Source organism: Zonotrichia leucophrys, chromosome 4 (assembly GCF_028769735.1).
Source record: "Zonotrichia leucophrys gambelii isolate GWCS_2022_RI chromosome 4, RI_Zleu_2.0, whole genome shotgun sequence".
Classification (NCBI taxonomy): Eukaryota; Metazoa; Chordata; class Aves; order Passeriformes; family Passerellidae; genus Zonotrichia; species Zonotrichia leucophrys.
In genome coordinates this window covers 41263262-41287571 of record NC_088173.1, presented here as the reverse complement: position 1 = coordinate 41287571, position 24310 = coordinate 41263262, and the positions used below count along the sequence as shown (strand labels likewise).

Below are 24310 nucleotides of genomic sequence, written 5' to 3'. Positions count from 1 at the left end.
GCCCCCGTTGGAGCCGTTTCTCCTGCACCAGGAGCCTTCCGTGCCGTCCGCTAGACCCGGGTTCAGCTGCTTCCCGCCCCGCGGGCGCCCTCTCCCGAGGCACACGGCTTCCAAAGCGGCACCACCGAGAAGGGGCAGCTGTTTGCACCAGCCCAGCCGCTCCCGAGCGGCCGCCGGGCGCACGGTGCCCCGCGGGGCGGGCCGGGGCGGAGCGAGGCGGGCCGGGCCGGGCCGGGGCGGCCGCGGGCCTTTAGGGCCGGCGGGAGGCGGCGCTGCCTGGGTTCCGCTGCCGGCCCTGGCTTTGCGCGGCCCTGCGCGCCATGGAGGTCGTGTGGGCCTTGGGGCAGGTGGGCGCCGTGTGGATGGCGGTGGTGCTCGGGCTCATCGTGCTGCCCTCGGCGCTGGGCATCTCGCTGGGCATCTCTGAAGCCTATATGTGGGTGCTGGTGAAGACGCTGGAGGTAGGCGGGGGCTCTGGAGGGGAAGGGGGGTGTCCCTGGCGCTGCGTTCCCAGCGGGGCTGCGCCTTGCTCGCTGCCCCCGGGCCCAGGCGGGCCGGGCACGGCTCCCTCCGCCCGGGGCTGGATATCCCGCAGGGGCGTCTATGCGCTTTGCTCCCATCGTGTCCTGCTATAGGGGAGAGCGGGTGGGTCACGTCCTGCCTGGCATCAGCTCTGCCCGGCTGTAGCTTCGGGCTTAAAGCCCTCAAGTAAAAGTGGAGATCTGTGTTAAATTTCTGCTTGTGTAGGCTCTGGAGCGCTGTCCCTGGAGCCGCAGGAGAGCGGAACAAACCTCGTTACCTAGGGCTGTACCGTGGCCTGGGCGAGGCTGTCGCTGTGGCAGCTGTGCTCCACCTGGGGAGAATGATGCCGGGTCATGCTCCTGGAGAGTGTAAAGGTCTGCTGCCAGAAGTGCTGATGCTCAGAAACGCGGACTCCCATCCACATTGAGCATGTCCAATGCCTTAGTTGCCATCTGCCTCTCAATTCTCAGGGATAGCCAGTTTCTCGCAGAGGGACTGCCTTCTGCATGGGGCATATTTAATATGTGTGTGAAAACCCTCCTTCTGAAGCTTATGGTGGTGGTCAGCAAGGGTGTTTTTAAATTGTTGCTGGACGTGATCAGATTTGAATCTTTACTACGCCTTTTCCAAGGAGGAGGGGTACCCAAACCACGGAAACAGCTGTAAGGAGGAAATGTTAAATGACTCACAGCACACTCAGTGGCTATGCAATATACATCACTACGTGACTATGGAAAGTAGATTTTGTCTAATTTCATCTTGTTCTTCGAGGTTTTTAGGCAAGCCTTGTTTCTGCACTTCAGTGCCTGGCTAAAAAGTTCCACCTATTAAATCAGCATTTGTTAAATACATCTTGAGGCAAAATGGTTTTAGGCTTTTGGGTGAGAATGAAGCTGCTCTAAGTAATTTCTGGGACTGAATGGTATCAGGATAAATGTTGAGAAGATGCAATTGTTAGTGGAAAAAAGAATTTGAATAGCAGGAGCTGAGGAGGTAAAGATCACCCTGGCCTCAGGGAGCAATTCAGATGGCCTAGTGAGATAGTCTTGTTTGGATGACTTGCCTTCACCTTTGAATAACCACAATTTACATTCTTTATTCGTAGATCATTAATCATTATTTTTTAGTGTCATCAAATGTTGCAACAAGAAGTGACTCAAAATGTTTTGGGCAAAATTGTGGAGAAGTATCTGGCAGCATATTGATGGTGGTTAATTGTGAGAGCTCTCCTATTGCCTAAGGGAGGAAATAATGACTTACCTCTCGAGTTACCATTACTTTTGCATTAAATACATTCTGGAGTTGCATGCTGCTCAATATATTAAAAATTTTATTAATACATAATTATATTGGACATAGATATGATATAAAATAATGTATCTATAAAGAAAAGGCAATGAAAAATTGGAAAGTATTCTGACAAGAGTCAGCTGAATTTGACTTGCTATGGGAGAGTGAAGAAGTTCAATCCACCCCGGTATTCAGCTTATCTCAACCTGGCCTTGCTTTGCCTATGAATACTTTGTCCTCAGAGTACTTGCATGGGGATAATCCCTGGAAGGAAGTGGTTTGTTGTGGGATGTTTCCTCTTCATTTGCTCTCAGGTCTGTCGTGTTTAGAAGCCTGACAGAGCATGACTGTCTGCAGCCAGGTTCCAGCAGGAGGGCCTGATGTGTAATATCTTAACTGTGGATATTAATCAGAGTAATATTGGGAAAAGTACTATATCCTTGCATGCCAAGCTTTTAAGAAGTAGGTTATTTAAATAATTTGGGAAGGTGTATTTTTTTAATAAGGGATAGTTATTAATACTGTTGTGTTAACAGTAAAATGTGCTCCTAGCTGAGTGTCTGAGACGCCCTGGGATGTTGAATTGAGTGTGCACATTTTCTCCTAAAAAGAGCCTTTTTGGCTCTGTGAAGTCACAGGATGCTGAAGTCTCTGCTGGCTGAGGCCTTTTTCAGCAGTGTTCACTTATTAGCTTTCTTAAGCTTCCTCTTCCACTCCCTGGATCTCCTCAGGCCTTTTCCCCTCTTTTCCAGGAGGAGGCACCTGCACAGTGTTCAGTCAAGGTGCTGCTGCTTTTGTTGCCTCTTTAATAGGCCACATTACAGGAACGGTCAGAGAAGTGGTGGCTGTTTGTGCATCCCAGGTGATACCCTGGTTTTGCCTGTTTGTATCCCGTGTCTTGGTGTAGTGGAAGGACACAGTGACTGTGGTTTGTTTCCTACATGGCCTGTGTTGTCAGGTTACAAAGTCTGCTTTATTCAAATCAATCTTTTTTGAGGGCCCAAGTCTGTCCACAGTTCAGGGACAATTCTAGAGTGTGCTGTGATACCTCTTCAGGTCGTATCAGACAAAACAAAACATCCAAGAATGAGTCTGTGGTGTTCATTGTTGTGTAGGCTGTGGGATGGAGCAAGTTAAGATGATGGGGGCTTGTGCTTGAATTTTTTCCTGTCAATTAAAAAAAACACCTTTTTCTGCTTGTTTCAGGAGGGCAGAAGCTTGTTCTAGGTGCTGCAGGCATGATCTGAGGAAAGGGAGGGGGAAGCTCCTTTTAGGAACAAAGTGTTTTTGTACTTCGACCATCTGACATTTCTGACAAGGGACATCAGTTGGTGCACAATAGATTTTTCTCTCTGCTGAGCTGCCTCAGCAAACACATGCTGCTAAGAAAACACAGCGTGTACAGATGAGGATGTGCTGCTGTTGGGTTGCATTTGACCCTTAAGTACTGCACTAGGGATTACCAGCCTTGTATGGATATATTTTTCCTATGTGATTGTCTTTTTTTCCACGTGATAAGGTAAAATGTGTAGAAAGTTGTGCTGAAGAAGTACAGCAGGCAGCACTTGCTATTTGAAAGCCTGTTTCCCCCATCATGTGGGTATTCCTGAAAGTGCATGAACTTGCTCCTGAGTTGCCTTACCAAACACAGCAGGTTAGGAGTTTGCTCATTTTTGTCTGTGACTTTCCTTCCAGTGTTAATAGAAGGATTTCTGGCACCATGTTGGTATAGTTTTTTAAAATGTGGGAGTACTGCTGCAGACACATCTCTAGCAGCTGTTTGACCCTGTGAGGAGCTAGTCTGGACTAGGCAGCCTGCTGTCCTGGTGCTTGTCAAGTCTCTTGCCACAGAAATATTCTCTACTGCTGAAATGCTGCGGACTGTCTCTTGCAGTTGTCACAGCATGCTGCATTGCTCCCTGTTTGTTTTTCAACATCAACAGATTCCTTCCAATTTTAAATTTAGTGCATTTTTACCTCTTGGTCTCGTTTATGCTCTGTCTTAATCCATTGCCTATTGTGAACTCTTAATATGATTTGGGGCTGTCAAGGCCCCTGCAAACCTGCCATTGGAGGTGTCTTGCTAAGCACTTGAGAATCCAACCTTCAGAAAGTCCTTTCTCTTTCATTGAGGCCCATAGAGCAGTCACTGTCACATAGGATAAGTTTCTCTATTTCCGTCAGATTGTAGAAAGTCTGTAGGACTAGTTTGGACAGTGTGTCTATATATTTGGCAGTAGCAATGTACCCTCCCAGTGATGATCTCTGCTTGGATGGATTGCAGCTCACCTTGTTAAATACTTGAGGGTTTTTTTCCAGTCTGATGGGGTTTTTTGGGTGTGCCTTTCTGCCTGAGACAGTAGAGTTGTCAGCAGTACTTTGTAGAGTCTGCCCTTCTTGCCCTTTCTAATGGGAAAAATTCATGTGTTTTTAAAACTGTGCAGTGCATAATGTTGTGAAACATGAGGAAACAAGAAAGCCTTAGGGAAGTGAGGTGTTCGGGTCACATTTGAGTCAGGAAACAAACAACCTGGCTATTAACTAACATCACATTATTGTCTGTTTCTGGACTAATGGTTTGTTGATGGCTGCAAGCACTTTTAGTGCACTCCCCTTCCCAGTCTCTGGAGGCTTTTTGTGGGGGCTTGTGGTGAGCAGAGAGTGCTTCTTGTGTAGCTGCTTTTGCTGGCTGTAGTGCACAGCAGATGCTGCACTTGTAGGTGTTGTTCCAGTCCTGTAACTGAACCATGGGGTTTAGAAGCAGCCCCTTGTAACAGAAGCAATTCCTGATACTGTATTGTGCTGCCTGTAGTGAATGTATTTTTGCTGCACAAGAGTGCATTATTCTGTAGCTGGAGGTTAAGCCCAAGTTCCTTGTGTTGCAGATGACCTTGGCAATATGAGTGGAGCTAGATATGAGGGAAAAGGACCTCTCAGTGCCTCTGGTCAAACTGGAGATTGCAGCTGTGCGGGGCTGGTGGGATGGACTGATACTCTTGTCCTAGGTATGCCAGGCTGCAGCTTCTTCCCATAAGTCGCCATCAGGATTCTGTGTGGTGCTGGGCATGAGGGTAGGGAATGGAGAAGAGGGTGTAAACTGATAAATAGATGAATCATTGTGGGCTTTGACTGCTGCTTGTGTAACTCACTGGCCTCAGCGGCAAACTTTGCTGACTAATGTCATTGCACAGTCAGTGAGGGCCTCTGTCTGTGTAATTGGTATCCTTCAAGGACTGCTGGGCAGAGGAGAATCAGAGAGAGCTCTGAAAGCTGCCAGCTCAGATGGTAATGAGAAGCAGGTCTTGGAGACATGCCTGGTGTGAACGATGCATCCTTGTTACAGGGCTCACGGTGACTTTTGCAATAATATTTTAGCAAATTTTGTGCAGAATCTTGAAGTAAATCCCTGGCCTGTATTAATGTAGACCCCAGTCCTTTGAAGGCCTTTATATATGTTTACCACAGATTTAAAAATCAAGAGTCCTTGTATATCAGTAAGATTGGCAGAGCTGGGGGCTGCCCTTTGCTGTAGTAGCATCAGTAATTAATGTGCCATATTCCAGATCAACACCTCTTGTCTGAAACTGCTCTCTGTTTTACAGCATGTGAACACTGTTAATAATCAAATGCTGTTGAAAAAATAACAGCAGCTTGCCTTGAAGTAGGAGTTTGTGAGGCTGCTGTGAAGGAAGCTGCTTGGCATTCCTTTTGCTGATGCCATTGGTGTTATCCTATAAAGCTGGACTTGTAATTGCTCATTGGATACCTGTCCACCAGGAAGGACTTGCTATGCAACTCCTGTGTGCAGAAGAATTTGGGAAGCTCCTTGGAGGCAGTGCCAGGGGTGTCCCATCAGAATAAGAAGTGCATGGGAGGTGAGAAGAGGACGTTTTGCCCTGACTCGGAAATGATTGCTCCTCTTGGTGGTGTTGGTGTTCTTTCCTCACACAGAACAGCTCAACAACTGGCATGCAGATCTTGCTATGGTAAACAAGGTGGCAATGTGTGGGATGTGCTCTGCAATCTTTCTGTCTTGCTGAGGTTTGGAGAGATTCCAAGGAGGAGTGCTCACCTAAACTAACACATGAACTTTTGGCTCTGATCCAGCGGTGCTTTTGAAAGAGGGACCCCAGTGGTCTGCCTCTATGTGATTGTAGATTTCAGTCATCTCTCCCTTCCAAAAAATTGTTGAACATTTTTAAGTCAGAGGTGGTGTAAAGGTGGTAAATGAGGTGAAAGGCGGAGCCCCATTCCTTAGGGAAGCAGGCAACACTTTGAGGTGTTCCTAATGATTTGTGTTTTGATCCCAGCAAAGAATGTCTAGATGTGCTTTCGTGAAATGACATGTCAGGCTTGGCTTTGGACATAGACCTCAGAGGCAAAATCAAACATTCACAAGAGATATCAAAAACCCTTCCTAACTCCAGATAAGAGTTGCTAAATGGACAACTATCTTTCTCAAGTACTGCATAGGTCCTCTATGTGTGGCAGTTGCTTAGTGATGTGTAAGTGAATTTGATCTTTTGGCCACTTTAGATTTTATTTTAAAGGTGCTGATAAATTAGAGGACTTTTCTAGGAGGATAAGGAGGGAGAACTTTTCAGGGAAAAGTTGATCTTTTCCTTGCCTAGTGAAGTGTGGTATCTTCAGATTCTGCACTGCATAAGTACAGCATTCAAACTACTTTATTGTTAGCAGTTATGATACTAAAGTTTCAAAATTAGACTTGTGGTGATGCTTGTAGTTCTGGGATCATGCTGTTTTCTAACTTTACATTTTCAGTCCATTGGGTAGCCCCACTGTAGAACTGGTTTTAATCTGTTCAGGAGCCGGGTGTTTTATACTTATTCCCCAAAGCTGCCTCAAGAAACCCTACTAAAAACACAGGTCTGCACCAAGGTCCTTGGGACTGCCAGCTCAGCACCAGCTGGGAGAAGCCACTTAGATTTGTGCCAGTGTTACTGAGAGATCCAAAAGCCTTGCCAGTCTGCTTTTTGCTCATTTCCTGAGTAGAAGGGAGACTATGACTTGTAATTGTTTCATGCTTTGATCTCTAATACACAAACACGTTGTTTTCCCCTCTGTGGGATGGATCAGCTCACATTGTGATAGCTCTTTGTAGCATAACCTTGTTGTCCTCCAGCACAGGAACCAGCAAAGGATGGCACATATCCCCAGTTAGCAGGAAGGAAGGAGAATTACTCACATTAGTGCAGGTGGTGTCTCTTTTATTTTCCAGCCTGGATACAAACAAGCTTTTCACTTGATCAAAGTTGAGATTCTGGCTTTGATGATAGTGCCTTTAATTCAGGTGCCTGAGAATATGTGAAAGAGTTAGATGTTAAGTAAAAAATTCTCATTTCTTACTCCTTGGTTGCTGGAACATACATAGTTTTGGAAATATGGTGGATTGAGGTAAGAAGAAAGCTGACAGAGAACTTAAAACTTATTTGCTGTGTCATCTAATAGATATGGGTTCTTAGGAATGCTCCTGACCAAGAGGGAGAGCTGGTCTCATCATTGCTTATTTTATTAAGTGTGCTTAAATCCCCTAAGAGGCCTGGCATGGAATGTCAGAATGCCTCAGCCAGTGACTTGTGGAGCACAAGTCAATTGTCCCCCAGAATACACGGTGCAACCCTTGTGCATGATGCTGCGCTCTTGTCAGGCTTGTGGCAGTGCTCCCATCTCCTGGGAGGGCACAGGTAGAGTGCAAAGGGAACTGTCCTCTCCAGGCTTTCTCTTTGCCACTGTTCCTCCATCCCCTGGGTGGGTTGCTGCACCTTTCTGGAGTTAGATGGATATGAGGAGCAAAGGTCAGACCACTTAGGAAGAAGAAAGGGGCTTTTCTGAGTAGGGTTGATAAATGTGTCTGAGCAGTAGAAACTGACTTGAGTTACATGGCCCTGCAATTTCTCTGCTTTGGGAAGATTGCACTGCCTCCTTTGCATAGCAAAACGTCAAGATACTGCAGTATAGGGGGGAGTTGCAAGCTTCTGTGCATTACAAAGGCCTGTCTCAATAACCTGGGTCCTCATGATTTGTGCTGAGGCTCAAGCTTTGACACAGTCTAGAATGAACCCAGAACTGCAGAATTTCTGTAGCAAGAGCTTTCTGAAGCTCTTGCTACAGAAAGCATTCTCTTTTGAGCACTGAAGTGTGCTCGAGTGTTGCATTCTCTTTCGAGCACTGAAGTGTTCTTTCAGGTTTTAATTGTCCCTTTGAGAGGATTTGAAAGATGACAACTTTTTTTTTCTGCTGGTGTGTAGGGCTGAGACCATTAGCCAAATATGCTCTTGCTCTTCTATGTGATAGCTGTTTGTGGAGATATTAATTTGTTGAATGCAATGATTCAAGTCTGGTCAGAAATGATTGCGTGAATGTATTTGCTGGTCCCTCTGTACCCCCCAAATCCATTCTATAGACAAAATGTAAAATGACAGCGCTCTGAATAGGTTCTTCCTTGAACATTGTTTTGGTTTGGTATTTCCCAGAAGTTTTATGGTCACGGTACTGATAAGAATGTAGCCAGAAAGTTACTGAAGGTACTAGAGTACTACAGGAAAACTGAGTTATTCCTACTGTTTGCTGCACAGGAGCCATGGGCAAGTCCAACAAACTCAGGGACTGTGGCAGCTGTATCTCCAGGAGTGAGGAGGCAATAAATGTCACTGGAGCAGCTTCAATATGCATCCAGTTAAAATAAATTCCTGGAAGAGCTGTTTCCTTAGCAGCAGGAGAACTGAGAAGGAAGGGGCTCTCTGTAGCTCACCCCAAAGCTGGTGAATTGGCCTGTTTTCCTGCTGCTCAGAGCTTCAGAATGAGAGCTGAGAGAGTTGGGGTTGTACAGCCTCGAGAAGGCACCTGGAACTCATTGACCAGAGAAGCTGTGGACTCTCCATCCCTGGAGGTGTTCAAGACCTGGCTGGATGGGGCTCTGAGCAACCTGATCTGGTAGAAGGTGTTCCTGTCCATGGAAGAGGGTTGGAACTGGGTGATCTCTAAGATTTCTTACAACTCAAACCATTCTATGATTCTGTGAAGATGCCAAGAAACGAGCAATTGCAGAGTCAAGGGAAATGTCAAGTTTGTTCAGCTTGGAAAGTTCTTGGGTGCTATCCTTTTTGGGTTGAGTCTGAATTCAATTAAAATTTCTCATGAGTGCAAATGCTGGTTTTGGTTTTTAGTGAAATCATCTGTGTGCAGGCTTCAGTTTCACAGTTTCACTTAAGCCAGTTAGGACTTCTTGGTGGTTTTTTTTTGTTTTTTTTTTTTTTTTTTTTTTTTTGGTTTTTTTTTTTTTTGGTTTTTTTTTGTTTTTTGTTGGTTTTTTTTTTTTTTCCCTCAGTATGATGAAACTCTGAAAGGAGACGTCTGGGTTGTGCTATGTCTGTCAGCTTTGTGAACATGTACTCTGCGTGCGTGTGTCTTGTGTCCAGCTCAGCTTCTGGGGCTTTCCCTGTGGCCTGGACCCAGTGGCTGCTGTGGCAGTAGTAAGGCTGACTGAGGCCTTTCAGGCTCCTGGTGGCTGTGAACTGAAACTGAAACAGGTGTGGCTCTCTGAAGAAGGAAAGCAGAGTTGAGAAGTACTGACTAGCACTGAGTGTTGTTTTGGTTTGTTTTTTTAATTATTATTGATTACTCTGAGTTTCTTCATAAGAACTGTGTATGGGTTTGGGTTTGTGGACAGATCTGAGGAGGATGAATGATGATTACCTGACGAAGATATTCTTTGAAAATCACAATGTGTGTTTGGCTAATTGTTGGGTTTTTTTGGTGACTTTTTTCCTTAAGTGAATACTGCATGTGTGAAATGATGTTTTCATTCTGTTCAACAGTGGGCCACTATCCGGTTACAAAAAAGTGCCAAAAAGCCGCAGCCGCAGGTGCCACGGACTCCTTCTGCCACTGGTGAGAGCTTGGGGTAAATCACATTGGTGAGGTTCATGTTGTCGTGTTGGAGTACTGAGGCCTTCTCAGATGAAGCAGTTAGGTGTGTGCATGGGATAATCTGAGAAGAGGTGGGTGTTACATGCTCACTGAAAGTCATGGTATATCCTCAGGCAGCTGCTCACTCACTGTCCCAGTGGGACTGGGGAGAGGATCGATTGCAAGGGTAAAAGCCTGAAAATCATGGGTTGAGATAAAAACAGTTTAACAGGGAAAGCAAAAGTCACACCCACAAGCAAAGCAAAACAAGGAATGTGTTCCCTGCTTTCCCATGGGCAGGCCAGAGAGCAGGGCCCCATCATGGGTAACAGTGACTTGGGAAGACAAACACCATCAATGTCTTGCATTCCTCCTTCTTAGTCCCATTTTATATCCTGAGCATGATGCCATATGGTCTGGAAAGTCACTTTGGGTCACCTGTCCAAGCAGGGTCTCCTCCCACTCTCCCAAGCACCCCCAGCTTCCTCACTGGCCTGGTTGTACAAAAACCAGGAAAGCTCCTGGCTCTGTAAATCCTGCTCAGTAATAACAAAAACATCCCTATATTATCGACTGTGTGTTCAGCACAAATCCATAACACAGCCCCATACCAGCTACTCTGAATAAAATTCACTGTACCCCGCTGAAAACCAGCACACTTACATATCTTATTGTTTTGCAATGCTACTGGCTAGCAAACAGTTCCTGCAGTTTAAAATGCTGCCTTTACTGGCTCGTACTGAGTCTTTGAAAAATCAGGGGATAAGGAAGTGAAGAGCATGAAACAACATGAAATTTAACAAAACAAAGTAGAGCTTAAGATGGAGACTGTTCCTAGTTGATGCAAATTTTTGTGTTTAAATATGAGATTAGTTTTCATCTTGAAATTTGTCTTTACCCTGATGCTTCTAGGGTTGCTGGCAAGCTATCTCAGTCCTAACAGCATTAGAGTGCACTTAAATATTCTCTGAAGAGGTCTAAGTGTTTGTTGGACAGCACCTTTCTTTCCCAAGCTTAGTGTTTTTTCTGTGGTAGGACTGCAAGTTGAAAGTGTGTAGTGGGCTTGTCTTTTTTTCAGTCTGCTGCTGTTGACCTTTTACTCTCTGGAGTTAGTATCAGTGTTTGCCAAACTTCTTACACTCACTGTCTGTAGAAAGACAGCTGAAAAGTTGCTTCATCTTTCTTCCTTTAGCCTGGTTTTGAAATTAGTTCTTTAACTATATCTTAACCCATACTGTGTGTGAGTTGTGGTAGACTGTAGTAGGTCAGAGTTGTCTTTGTCTTTGGAGCCATAAGAGAAGTCTGAGTTTGCCCAGGAAACAGGAGAAGGCTGAACAAAGCATTGCAGTCAGCCCTTGGTTTCCTCCTGGTTCCCGAATGCTTCAGTTTTGTTATTCAATTGCTCTATTTTGACAGCATTTGGCAGCAGTGTGAGCATTTTCTGTGTTCCTCCCTTAGGCTGCACAACTGGAAGCAGGCCCAGCCTGCCAGTTAGCAGACAAGTCAGCTGTTACCTGAGCCTGTGGATTAGCTCATGTGAACATGATCCAGTAGTGGGGACTGAATTGCTGAGCCGGGTATGTGTTTCAGCTCCAAAGGGATATGCTTATCAATACTGCAAACACTGGGATCACTGTCTGCAGGCCAGGTGTGCTGCTGGCTTCTGTGGCAGCAGATGTCAGCATCTGTAAGAATAAACTGTAGTTACTGCACAGCACCTCTGGAAACAGGTTAAAACTTGTCTTGCTTAGTTGCTGACTTACAAGTGGCTGAGAAAAAGTACATCCTATATCACTCACCAGTGTCCTGAAAGTTGTGGGGTTTTTTGGGAGGAAAGGGGGGAAAGGCAAGGTTAGCGGTCCTTTCTGGTAATTGTCAGTTACATGTTGTCTGCTTCCCAGGTTGCCAATGATGCAGGAAGATATCCTTTTTCTTCCTGTAAGGCTGATAGTGCCCCATCACTTCATGGGCCAGTGAGATGGCAAGAGACCCTACTGTGCTGCTTTAGCTGCACAGTGGGAGCTGTCATCCTCCTAGACATCTGATCATTCTTACACGTGGTTATTTCTTCTCTAGTAAACAGACATCAAGGGAGGGAGGCCCTAGCTAGTAGACTGGTCTTTGAACTATCTTTAAAAAAAGCTACAAGTAGCTATTTCTCCTGCAGCTGAGGGGTGTGTAGTGTTAATATGTGCTGTGGTTCAGAACCTGCACAAAGTTGAGTGTACTTTGCTGTCTGGAGGATCATTAGAGATAGTAAAAATGGCCTGAGGTAATATAATAATATAATAATAATATAGATGATTGTGTGCAGGCTATGTTCAAGCAGTCTTAGGGATGGGGATGCACAATCACAATGGTAGCCTGAAGCCCTTTTTAATGTTCTTCATATATCAGAAATAAAAAGTTAAAATCTTTCCCCACTGGAGGTGGCTCTTTCTGCCGGAAGCTGGAATCTTAACTATTCCTTACTTGAGAAAGTATGGGGAGACATGTGATGCCAGGCTGAGCTCCATATCTTGCTCTTGGGAATTTTTAAAGCATAGGAGTAACTGACTTGTGATTAGGAGTTCCTGGCTGTGGAAGAAAGTACTTGAGGGCATCTGCCCTGCACATCACAGGGTAGGCGTAGGTCTAACAGTGCATTATATAAGTCTGCTGAGGTGACAGAACGTGATGAGACAGAGGCCCAATTGCATTACACAATATTTACTGAGGGAGGAGAAACTCCTGCTGATAATGAATTACAGAGTGGTTGATTAAAACAGGGTAAAGGTAAATGTTTCTCTGTGTGTACGCACCTATGTGTAAGTGCTGTACGGATGTGTATATCATATCTTACGATTTCCCTGACCAGTCATAAGATTTCCCTGACTCACTGTACTCAGTCAGTCAGGGAAATCAGCCAGTACTAGGAGTTGGGTCAGGATAGAAGGGGGTACTTGACTTTATGTTCGAAGTCAAGTTCTTCTGTTCCCTGGCAGAGCAAAAATGGTCCTCCCCCAAACACTGAAATTTTGTCCCTCAGTAAAAAAACAAACAAAATCAAACAAAAAAAGACCAACCCCAAAACCAAGTGGACATGATTGAAGAGACACCACCTTTCTCTGCAGCATCAAATCCACTGTGCTTTACATCTCTTGGCAGAAAGGGCTGCCGGTGCCCCTATGTTGGTTGTGTGATAAGCAATAGTTTCAAGAGAAAAGTTGACTGGTGTAGTTACATGGAGAATTATGCGATGCTGTCACCTCAAAATCTTTCTCTGTTAGAGGGCAGTGTGTGCTGGACCCAGTGGTAGCTCTTGGCTGAGTAGGGGCTTGGAGGGTGGGTGTCTATCTCACTGTAACTGAATAACCAGCACTCAGCTGGCTGTGTTGTCTTCAAGGTGGTGGGTTTAAAAATGACGAAAATGCCAATAAGAGATTTGAAAATTACATTCAGTAAAGGAAAAGCTTGTGCAAATAACCTTACTAGTATCTAGTTACTACATAAATAGATACTACTAAGGAACTAATTACTAGATACTACTAAGTAGATCTACTTGCTTTGTAAGTAGATGGTGTTAAATTTGAGTCTGGTATAATTAGTTTACTGCAGTATGTGAGCTTGAAGGCTTGGGGTTAGTGCTGTGGTTTTTTGGTTGGTTTTTTTTTTTTTTTTTTTGTTGAGACTAATGTTTGCTGTACTCCTGCATAGGGCTGTCTTTGGCCAGCTCAGCTGTGCCTGTGGCCAAGGGATTAAAGGCCATTAAGTGTGACTTGTGATTAGAAGAAGGCTAGGTACGTCACCAGAGAGAGCAGTGTGTGTGTAATTCTGTTTGTAATGCCTTCACGTGCCACTGTGATCTTGGCTTGGAGCAGCTGTCCCAAAGCTGCAGGGCAGTTGGTGCATGGGGTGTTATGTGACAAGGACAGCGCAGGCTGATGAGGCTGGACATTCCAGCCCTGCTGTCTCAGCTTGCTGGGTTCAGCTGAGAAGCTGGAGCTAGATGGGCCAGCTGTGTGAGTGTGCTGAATAAGGGGGAAGGATAACAGCTGGATAAAGAGGAACCATGCCCAGCTCTGGGAACTAGAGAGAGAGGTGGTACTTGTGTGGTGGGTGCTGGAGCGTTCCCCTGGTTTCTTGCCTACAACCTGTTTCCAGCAGCATGGAGCAGACAGGTTGCACTGACCACTGACTCACCTACAGTCCTAGATATTTCACAGTTTGGAGACTTTCTGAGTGCGAGGAAAATTGAATCAAAAGCTAGAGCTGTGATTTGGGTTTAACATATGACATAAGTATAGTCCATTTTAGTAAATGCTTGATGTGATGCATGCTTGCATAATTTAGATCCTGAAGGGCACGTGGCTTTTTGAGTGTGCCATACTAATGGGTTATATTTGTAAGCTTGTCATAGGACAATGCAGTGAGGTGGCCACTGGTACAATTGGGAGTTCTGCCTGCCAGGTTCCAAGCTGAAGGTGCCAGTAGGTTTTGTAGCAGTGATGTTCTTCTTTAGTGTTTACCTTGGTGGTTTGTGGGATTTGTATCTTGAAGGCTTCCCATGTTATCCCATATGTGCCATATCCGTACGTGCGATAAGAAGATTTTCCATATAACTTGTAATTTAAATGTTACAATTATTGGCACAGGAAATATGTTGAGAGATTTTCTGCTGACAAGACTTAACTGGGAGGAACATATTCTAGGATGTGGAAAGTTCCTAGTAGCTTGACGAAATTGGGTGCTATGTCCTTTCCCTTTTTTTTTTAACTCAGCATGGAAGCACAGAGATTATGCAATTTATCAGAGGGCGTCTGACAGAGTGGCAACTTGAACTTGGACCTCTGTAATCCAAGTTGAGTGTCTCAGGGGATGGTTGTTCTGGTTAACTGTTACTCTAGATTTCTTTGGTCATCAGTTTCTGGAGCCAGACTTGCTTACCAGCAAGCAACTACTTGATCTGTGTTTAGCTTACACAATTTGTTTTTGCCTTTGAAAGCTCTGATGAGAAATTTGTGCTTATCAGACCATAAGCTTAAAAAATGAACAGATTGGAGGAATGGGAATACTTCTTGTTTGTGCTGCAGTTGTGAACTCTCCAGGTTTCTCTCCAGGCATTATGTAGTCAGAGTTCAGCTGAAACAGTTGTTGGTGCTGAACTAAATCAAGGCTCCTTTAAGCACAATTTTCTTTGATGCAGTGTTTTGGAGAGTTTTTCTTTGTTTGATTTTTAAGTAAAATAAAAAAAAATAGTGTGGTCTCCCTGTACCTACAGAAAATATTTGTGCTGTGATGGCAGGGAGGTGTGTTTGGTTCAGAGCTGGTCCATGCACAGTTTTGTGGTCTGGGGCTTTGGGACTGGTTGTGGCTGTGGGACACCAGAATGTCAGACAATATGGGAGTAGGGAAGCCTCTATCAAGGAGATTGAATGCCTTTAAATACACAGAGCACAGGAGGGAATGAAAAGGCCAAGATCTCACTTGGTTTCTCCTGAAAGCATAAGAAAGTCCTGAATAAAGTTTGAGAACACACCAGATGGTGGGAAAGGGTTTGCCTTCTTGCTTCATGTTCAGTAGGTAACAGAGCTTGATATAGTTGCTGCTCAAGGTGTTGTTGTGAGGAAGGGGAGCTGGAAGTGGCCTCCTGCAGGGTATGCTGTGGTCAGCTGCACAGCTTCACTTCCTGTCCTAGGAGGGGCTCTGACAGTAAATTTGTCTTCTTGAGTAATACAAAGTGACTAGTGATCTGGAGGGTGACTGTTGGTTACATCACAGAATTATTTTCTCAGTTGGTTACCCTTTTCCTTCCCAAGGTATCATTGAAAGGGATGAAACGCCTATGGAGAAAGAAATTGCTCTTCTGCATCGAGCAGACTTCGAATTCTCCCACATTTTTTACTTCTGCAGAAAGGGGATGGAGGCTATTGTGGAAGATGAAGTCACTCAGCGATTTTCCTCAGAAGAGCTGCTCTCCTGGAATCTGCTCACAAGAACTAATGTCAACTTCCATTACATCAGCCTGAGGCTGACTGTCGTGTGGGTCATTGGGGTGGTAGTGCGCTACTGCATCCTGCTGCCCCTGCGGTAAGCTCTGGTGCTGAGGGGTTTTGTCAGCCTGAGAACGGGTAAATTTGGGCTTTCTTGGTAAATGTCATCTCAGCTTTCTTTAACCCAAAAGCAGCATTGGCAGATAAAAAATATTAACGTCCTTAAAGGCTCCTTTTATGTTAAGAAGCACTTATTTGCTGTGGAGAGTAGAGTAGAGCTGCTGGTCATCTTTTGCATGAATGTTTCCCTTAAGCTGATGTGTATTAGCAAAATAAATGTAAGCTCTAAAGCCCCCTGACACTGTGTGCATGGGCGTATCTGGATCTGCTGCCTTTGCTACACCTTGACTTTAAGCAACAGGTTAGGGAATTGCTGAGTTAGAGAACTGCATATGTCAAGTATCTGAGGAATAATTGAATTTCTGCAATCCCTTTCCATTTTAAAGAGGGGAAGTGTTATTACAATGAGCAAAGGTACTTACTTAGGTTTAATGTCTGTTTTGTCTGTAGCGTTAGCCTCGCTACCATTGGGATTACGTCAATGATTGTAGGAGCAACTGCGGTGGGACAGCTGCCAAATGGCAGGTAGGTACTGTGTGTGAGGGATGAACTCTCCAAATTGCATCAGTGCAAACACTGGAGTGGACAGATTTTTACCTAGAACAGGCTACCAATAGTCCATTCCACCCACAAATTTGTGGACCCTGTTTTAGTGGCATTTTGAATTTGGGCTGGGGTTGGGTTCTTGTCAGTCTTGGCATTGAGGTTGATGATTTCTGATGGGTTCCTCCTGCTGGCATGAGATACTCAAATGGGACATTGTAGGGCAGGTAGTAGTGTTGGGATGAAAAACACCCAGCAGAGAGAGGACAGCCCTGCCTGGCAAAGTGGTGCCAAGGGCATGATGTATCTTGGCTGAGCTGCTGGTAGAGCTGGGAGCATCCCTCTGTGCTCCAGAATACCAGGAAGATTTCAGCCCTGAGTTGTGTTGAGTAGTCTGGAGAATATTGCATGTGCATCTAGCTGCTTTCCAGGATGCTTCAGATGTCCAATTTCTTTCAGGGTGAAAAACTACCTGAGCGAAGTGGTTCACCTCACGTGCTCCCGCATCCTTGTCCGAGCTCTGTCTGGCACTATCCATTACCATAACAAGTGAGTGAGCAAAAGTGTATATATGCTTATATGTGTGTGACATCCCATTGAAAATGGGGACTGCTCTCTCCTGAGCTGCGAGTTGTCACACTCTAGAGGTTGACTCACCTGACAGCTTAATGGAACTATTTGGTGTGTAATGTGGTGCTTTAATGCACTAGCAGTCTAACAAAAAATATGTAATTTCAGGGAAAACAGACCTCAGAAAGGAGGAATTTGTGTTGCCAACCATACATCACCAATAGATGCGATCATTTTGACAAATGATGGATGCTATGCAATGGTATGAGGAGACCTAAGATAACAGCAAAGGGACCAGGAGAGGGAAAGATTGTGGGGTATTGCTTGTGGACTTCAGTACTTTTCACAGCAGTGATGTTTGCTTGAGCACTGGTCAGTGGGGAAAAATGTAAATTATGTTGAAATTGGTCTATATTATGTGCTGGAGAAGTTGTCCTTGTACTGTCAATACCTAACTCTTCTGTTGAAGTACCTGAGATAGTGCCATGTGAGTGTCTCGTATTTTTCAAGTGAATGCATTTGAACAGTCCTGTGGTCATTGCTCAATCCTGGCTTGCAGCCTCCCAGTGCATTTGTGTTTGTTGGATGTTTTTGGAGGGGTGGAGAGGAGGAAGTTGTGCCTTTCAGGTGTCTCACATACTGATGTGCCTTGCTGGGCTTGCAGGTGGGCCAGGTTCACGGTGGGCTGATGGGCATTATCCAGCGAGCCACGGTCAAGGCCTGTCCTCACGTCTGGTTCGAGCGCTCCGAGATGAAGGACCGCCATCTAGTGACAAAAAGGTGACGTGCTGGGCTGCCTCCCTGGAGAGGCATTGGGCAGGCAAAGACCTGGATTTGGGAATGAGTTACAGGGGTGGTGTGCAGCACACTGCATCACTCAGAACGACCTGAGTGTGCTTGCTCATGTGGGCTTTGTGCAGTACCCTGAGGTGAAAATGTCAGGTTCCCAGGTCACCAGGGAAGGCTTGAAGCATTTATGCAGCGTGCCATGGTTTAGACCAAAGGTTCTGGGAAGCTTTAGATTGCAGACTGTCACAAAATATCTGATTTGGGAAGCCATCAGCATAATAATTAATGTCTGATGAATTCAGGTATGTCCTTGGAAACAATATGAAGATACTTAAATTCTGGTAGTTTCTGTTGAAGAGAAACACTGATGATAAAATTGGATTTTTGTTACAAAAAGTCAGTATCACTGGAAATTGTGAACGACTAGAAATAAAAAGCCTTATTTGTTTGGGTGAAAGGCCAAATGTCTTGTTATAAGGATATAAGCTGTGTACAAAAGTGGTTTTCTGCAGGATGTCACCAAAAGCATACCTGTGAACATTGTAGTACAGGGATAAAAATTCTTCCTAATTTGTAAAGAACTTTTTAGGTTAATTTTGACAGGTTAACTTCTTCACTGGCTTATTTGCCTCTGCACAGCAGGACAGTTTTGCCAAATTGTCCATGTGTTATTCAAGTACTGAGCTGTAGGCCTTTAGAAGTCCCCTTTTAAGGAATATGCTTTTAAGTAGCAGAGGCTGCATGGACCACTGCATCAATATGCTTTTTTCTTAGGCAATTTCTCGAAGGTTGAGTGGATCAGAGTTAGTTAATGGCATATAATTGTTGGCTTCTCTGACAGACATTAGTAAAATAATGCAAGGGAAGGAAAACAGGATATTGCATCAATGTAATGCTCCAGGGGTCTAAGGCCCAAAGCTTCAGTTTGTATAGGGAAAAAAAGGCAAGTGCCAATTAGTGTCTAGTAAAAGGCTTTGGTTTCATACATGTGTAATATATAAAGGTATTTTTAATGCACCTGCCTGGGGAAAGAAGAGTGGAAAGGAGCTGTTTTTTAAGCTTTCCTTCTGCTTCCACAGACTCAGGGAACATGTGGCAGATAAAAGCAAGCTCCCAATCTTAATTTTCCCAGAAGGTAAGAGGCTGAACTGCTTATCTCCATTCAGTGTAGATGTCATCCCTGTTCTCTTTTCATGGGTTCTGCTGCTCAAGTCTATCTTCACCTCTGGCTTCAACTTTGTTAGGGCATTCCTGGTTTTCATCTTTAATATAAGATGCATATACACGGAGACAACACAATACTGTCTCTGGATGTTGCTTCTCCTGGCAGAAGAAGGGGAAGATTGTTTATTTTTCCCTGAGATTATTAATTTGCCGTCCTACAGATTTAACCGCAGCATTGTGATTTTTGTCTTGCACACCTTCTGGCTTCATTCAGGGAGCCAGTCACAAGACAAAGTCTAAAAGTAAGCAGGGGGGAGATGCTTAACTCAGTGAGCAGCAAATGCAAGCTCTTTATGGGTAAGACCTGTCTGTGGATGTTGTGTTGTACTGAAATGGCTGTGTGAAGCAATGATTTTGTCTTCTGGACAGGTACCTGCATAAACAATACATCTGTGATGATGTTCAAGAAGGGGAGCTTTGAAATAGGAGGGACAATCTATCCTGTTGCAATCAAAGTAAGTGGAAATAGCTGGCTGCTGGATTTCAGATTTGGGATGGCTTTTTGTCAGAGGGGCGGGAAGCTGTCTCAATGCAGCTGCCATTAAAAGCACAGTAGCTCTGGCAATTGGGTGGATGCTGTGGGTGACTCCTGGAGAATAAGTGGCTGAAATTAAAGTTAAATCCTTTGGCCTATAGAGCCTGGCTGGTGGGCCTGATGGGGTCAGCTCCTTCCTGCAGAAAGTTGGAAGGAAGAGAAATCCAGCTAGTCCTTCCCAGTGCTGAAGGGAAACATCCTGCTCACAGCAGACTTAATTATTTTGGCTGTTCAGGCAAATGGGTGACGTCTGCTGCTGGTTCTGTTATGTAATCCCAGGTCTGAGATGCTGTGATGGTCTGGGGAAAGGCTTAATCAATTGTTTTTTGTGATCCTTTGCAGTATGATCCTCAGTTTGGAGATGCCTTCTGGAACAGCAGCAAATACAATATCGTGAGTTATCTGCTGCGAATAATGACTAGCTGGGCCATCGTTTGCAATGTGTGGTACTTGCCACCAATGGTTAGAAAGGTAATCCTGCATCTGGTTGCCTGACTGCTATTTAAAAACTTGACTGTCTGCAAGTGCACTTTTACTCTTTTTTCCCCCCAAAACCTCTGCCCACCCCATGTCTCCAAATTGGTTTTATACTGGATTTTTGTCAGTGCTGACTGATGTATGATTGGACTCTCCTTTTCCTGATTCAGCTTAGTACCATCAGCAGTGCATCAAATGTACAAAGGATAGCAGTAAATACAGTGCTGCTCACAGTAGCAATAATGGTAATGTTCCATCTTGTTGAAGCAGAATTTTCTCCTAATTTCAACACTCCAGGGGAAAAGTGAGTTATTGTCACATGGGAACATCAGATCATGATGTTGGCATGATAAGGAATGGGTATTTTGGAAGTGAGCTATTTTGATGAGGCAGCAGATGAAAAAATGTTATGAAAGTCTGCTTCCATTGACTTCTGTCTTTGATTATGTTGAATTTGTGGCTCTTGAAGGAAGATGAAGATGCTGTTCAGTTTGCCAACAGAGTGAGGTCAGCCATTGCTCGCCAGGGAGGACTGACTGAACTCCCATGGTGAGTGATGCCCTCCTTGTTAGAATTCATGGACTATTTGTGATTAGTTTGACTGATAGGTAGCTTCCATCCTTAGCTTTCTGACAAATAACATTGAACATCACTTTATTCCACTCAGGGGAAACAATGGAGTAACTTCACATGCATGTATGTGAAAGTTAAAAATGTATGAAGTCTTTGGAGCACATAGCATGCAGTGAGTCATATCTAAAAGGCTTGATGATTTTGAAGTAGGTCCATTCACAGTTGTTTCTGATGTTGAGATTAAGTATCAAAAGTGAAGTTTGTTGGCAAATCTGATGAACAGCAAAAAATAAAACAGGTCTTGAGCCTTTCTGCTCTGACTTCTCATGTCCTACCTCAGTAAAGTAGCAGGATAATGCCTAGATTTCATGTGGCACAAACTTGAGAGTGAAATTCAGATGATGAGAATGAGCAAATAGATTCAACTATGAGACCCAGCTCTGAATAATATAAGGCAAGACACAGCTGTAGTATTGCAGAAAATTGACTACCTCTACAGTCTGGGGAAGTAGCATCCCAGACTGCCAAAGATTTCTATCGTAGGTACAGTGTGTTACCAACATGATCAGGCTGCTTTAATGAGCTGAATTCAAAATTTGAACTGCATAAGCTATGTGCTCAAAGTAAAGGTTTTAATAAACCTGCTTAAAATTGAATGTTATAGAAGTTCTGAAGAAAAGCCTTTATTACCTACCTTAATCAACTGTAGAGTTCTAATGCAATGCATAGTTTGATAACAATAGCCTTTATGGCCCTGATGTTTACTGTTCCCTCTTTCCAGGGATGGAGGACTGAAACGAGCAAAAGTCAAAGATACTTTCAAAGAAGAACAGCAGAAGAACTACAGCAAAATGCTAGTGAGAAATGGATCAGTAGGAAGCCTGCCTGCAGAAACTGAGTCAGACTGAATGATGGTTCTTGAAAAGTAACTTTGCACAACCAGCCTTAGCAGGAATGTGGTTTTTTTTAAATTAAAAAAAAAATGTCAAAAAATAGAGCAAGACGACAACAAAATCCTTCATTGTGTGTATTCATATTCTCTGTATGGCTGGTGCAGAGCCTGCCAAGGGCAGTGTCTCTGTGTTCTTCTCTGTTCATTCTTTCACTAGCGTGCCCCTCTCCATCTTCATGTGATGATGCACTGCAGCTCTTGGTATTCCCAAGCTGAATGCTCGCAGAGTTAGAAGATGAAAAAACACCCCAGTTTTTCTGAGTTGGTAAGAATGAAGGGAAGTACACTGAACAGATGCTGTCAGCACACTGCTCGTGAAGATACCTCTTTTTCATGGTACTTTAAAGGTTTAAACATAACAAAATTTTGTCTTTTTATTTTCCTATTGCTCACAGATTTTTTGTTGTAGATGACTTAAATCATATGCTTTAGGATGTTGTCAGAACTGTGAGATTGATTCTTTTTGTTAGCTTGCACCTGGATGTGCAAGGAGGGAATGGAAGCAAGGGTTGCAGAGACCCTGCAGGATGGGAAAGGAGCTGCCCTGCCAAAAGCACAGACCATGGAATGTGAGGAATTTCGTGGCCTTATAACATGGATATTAACTTTATTGAAAACTGCTGCCTGAGGGAAGATAAGGGGCAAGTCCTCAATCTCCCTGTCCATTGCTGTTGTTGAAATTGCTTTCTTGAGCTCTGGAGCTGTAAAGGTAAGGTACAGTAAAGGTTGGACAATGTAGGCTATGACAGATGAATCTTTGTAGATTGTCAAGAGTGCCCATCTGCAAAAATAATTGTTGATGGCTTGAAATTCTCAAGAGAGCCATTCCAGAAACACATCTTGTGTTTCCTGGGCTAACAATAGCTATCACAACCATAAACATAGGATTAGTAAGTCAGCTTTGATATGAGACATGACATGTCCAAATCTGCAATATATTGCTGTCTGAATGTAATGAGAAATAAATTCTATATTAATAATGGGTATTGTGTGGCATTACTACTGTTCTCTATATAATGAAAAAAGTTATACTTCCTGAGAAGCTGACATGGAATCATGGAAACTTCAATCCATGACATAAAGGACTAATTGTAGTTCAGTTCTATAGATTTCTACCCTGACTTTCTTTCCTTTTTTACCCTCTCCTTGGACTCTAAGGCACATAGATGGCTTGGTGTTTATCCTTGTTAGACTAGCAGTAACTCATCATGCAGGCTCATCTTGAAATTACAGCATGAAGTCACATCAGGGAGACTCAATTAATGAATCTGTAACTAACTGGGAAAGAACTGAGCTTCTAAATTTTTAGCTGAGTTCATTTCTAAGTCTTTTCCTTTTAGCAAAGATAAATTAAATTTGATGCTGAAAGAAAATTACTGTCCTATAAATCAAAACTTAATCTGATAGAGCATAGTCTCCTAGAAGAAGAATTCCTGTTTCCCATTATGCACTCACACAAACAAATGTATAGGGAAGTGTTTTCAGGTTTAGCATGGCAAGCCTTCAAGAAGGAAATTGTTTCTGTTAAAATGGTTAGAGTGGTAGGACCATTTCATTGTAACATTTGGTGAGACATACCAAAGGCTTTTTGCTTAAGGTGAACAGAGTTCAACTGTCGTCTGAGTTGTTATTACTGTTAAGATGAACTGGTCATGCAAGCTTTGGGCTAATGAAAGCATTTGTCATAATTTATGGATATTAGCTGTGAGCTTGAGCTTTCCTGGATTGCACTCACAATAGGAAGCTTTGCAAGGACAGCTCCTACAAAAACATGCCTGCCTGTTTTATGTACCTACATACCTAAAATACAGTTTAGGTAACATTTAAAAATCTACTCTGTATAAATATTGGGATATATATTTAAATGTTTCTTATAAGGTATTGATTATGATGTATTTCTCTGTAGATGGAACAAGAATTGTTCTGGTTGAAGGTTTAAGTACAGGATTCCTAAGAGAACCTTCACAGCCAGTTTATGGGCCCTCTTGCTTTCTTCCTGCTTTTTGAGTTAATCATCAGTAACTGAACTGCAGTGATTTTTTGGATGCTCTGTGAGGTGCATGTGTTTACAACAACAGGATTGAGAGCTTTGGCAAAAGTGCTCAAGGCTGCAGTTTGCTTCTTGCTTAGGGCAAAATTGAATTTTAAGGCAAAAAGCCCTGCTAAGTTAAAGGATAATGACAAAGTAATGACCAGGTAATCCAATGATGCTGTAATGAAATGTCTGACAAGCCAAAGGGAGTTCTGTGACTTAATTACAAATAGTCTCCTGAACTAATTTTTAACAAAATCTGCCTTATTTTGGAGAGAATTTGTCGAGGAAATGTGTAGATTTAGCTGTATGAGTGTCATGGGCCATGACCAGAGGCATCATGCAGCAATTTCTTAATTGGGAATATATAGCTGAATAAGTTGAGGTTTCTTGAACCTGCAGCTGTAGGGGGATACAGTGTGGGTAAATGAAGGTGGTATAGAATGTAATCTTATCCCCCAACGAGTTGCAGCTGGACCAATTACTAAAAATTAGGAGCAGGCCTAATGTTAACAGGCCACACCTGTAGCCAATAAGAACAATGTTCTAAAAGAGTGGATTGGTGCTGCAAGGACCAGGAACAGTCAGTGCTTAGAGGAGCTGTCTGTCAGAAACATTGAGGAGGTATGAAACTGGTGATATGGAATGCTTGCACTATAATGATAATAGAGCTCTTGATGTATACATGCAGCAGCTTGTACATCTTTGCTAAGCAGAGAGTCCTGTGTGTTCTTTGATTCTTGTTGGTATAGCTCCAGACTTTTCACTTAGCTCTGAAAATG

The 24310-nt window shown here is 43.8% G+C and overlaps 1 protein-coding gene and 1 long non-coding RNA gene across 4 annotated transcripts in view; both read left to right on the top strand.

Moving 5' to 3' along the window:
- Positions 1-213: 213 nt before the first annotated feature.
- Positions 214-22482, top strand: LOC135446846 (glycerol-3-phosphate acyltransferase 3). 2 transcript variants are annotated; one of them, XM_064711265.1, is made up of 12 exons: positions 214-461; positions 9651-9723; positions 15540-15810; positions 16284-16358; positions 16836-16925; positions 17115-17208; positions 17611-17726; positions 18815-18870; positions 19329-19414; positions 19837-19965; positions 20441-20520; positions 21326-22482. In XM_064711265.1, exons 1-12 carry the CDS (start codon positions 321-323, stop codon positions 21450-21452), a joined length of 1338 nt encoding a protein of 445 aa, XP_064567335.1. In that variant the 5' UTR covers positions 214-320; the 3' UTR covers positions 21453-22482. The 2 variants fall into 2 exon arrangements, with proteins under 2 accessions (XP_064567335.1, XP_064567336.1); XM_064711266.1 differs by lacking the exons at positions 214-461; positions 9651-9723 and adding an exon at positions 11236-11318.
- A 1562-nt stretch (positions 22483-24044) lies between these two features.
- The window catches only part of LOC135446845 (uncharacterized), a 32814-nt gene continuing 32548 nt past the window's right edge, over positions 24045-24310 (top strand). The window contains exon 1 of one of the 2 annotated variants that reach the window (XR_010439909.1): positions 24045-24152. This is a non-coding gene — a long non-coding RNA (uncharacterized LOC135446845). The remainder of the gene's footprint in view (positions 24153-24310) is intronic. The other variant, XR_010439910.1, reaches the window with a different exon arrangement.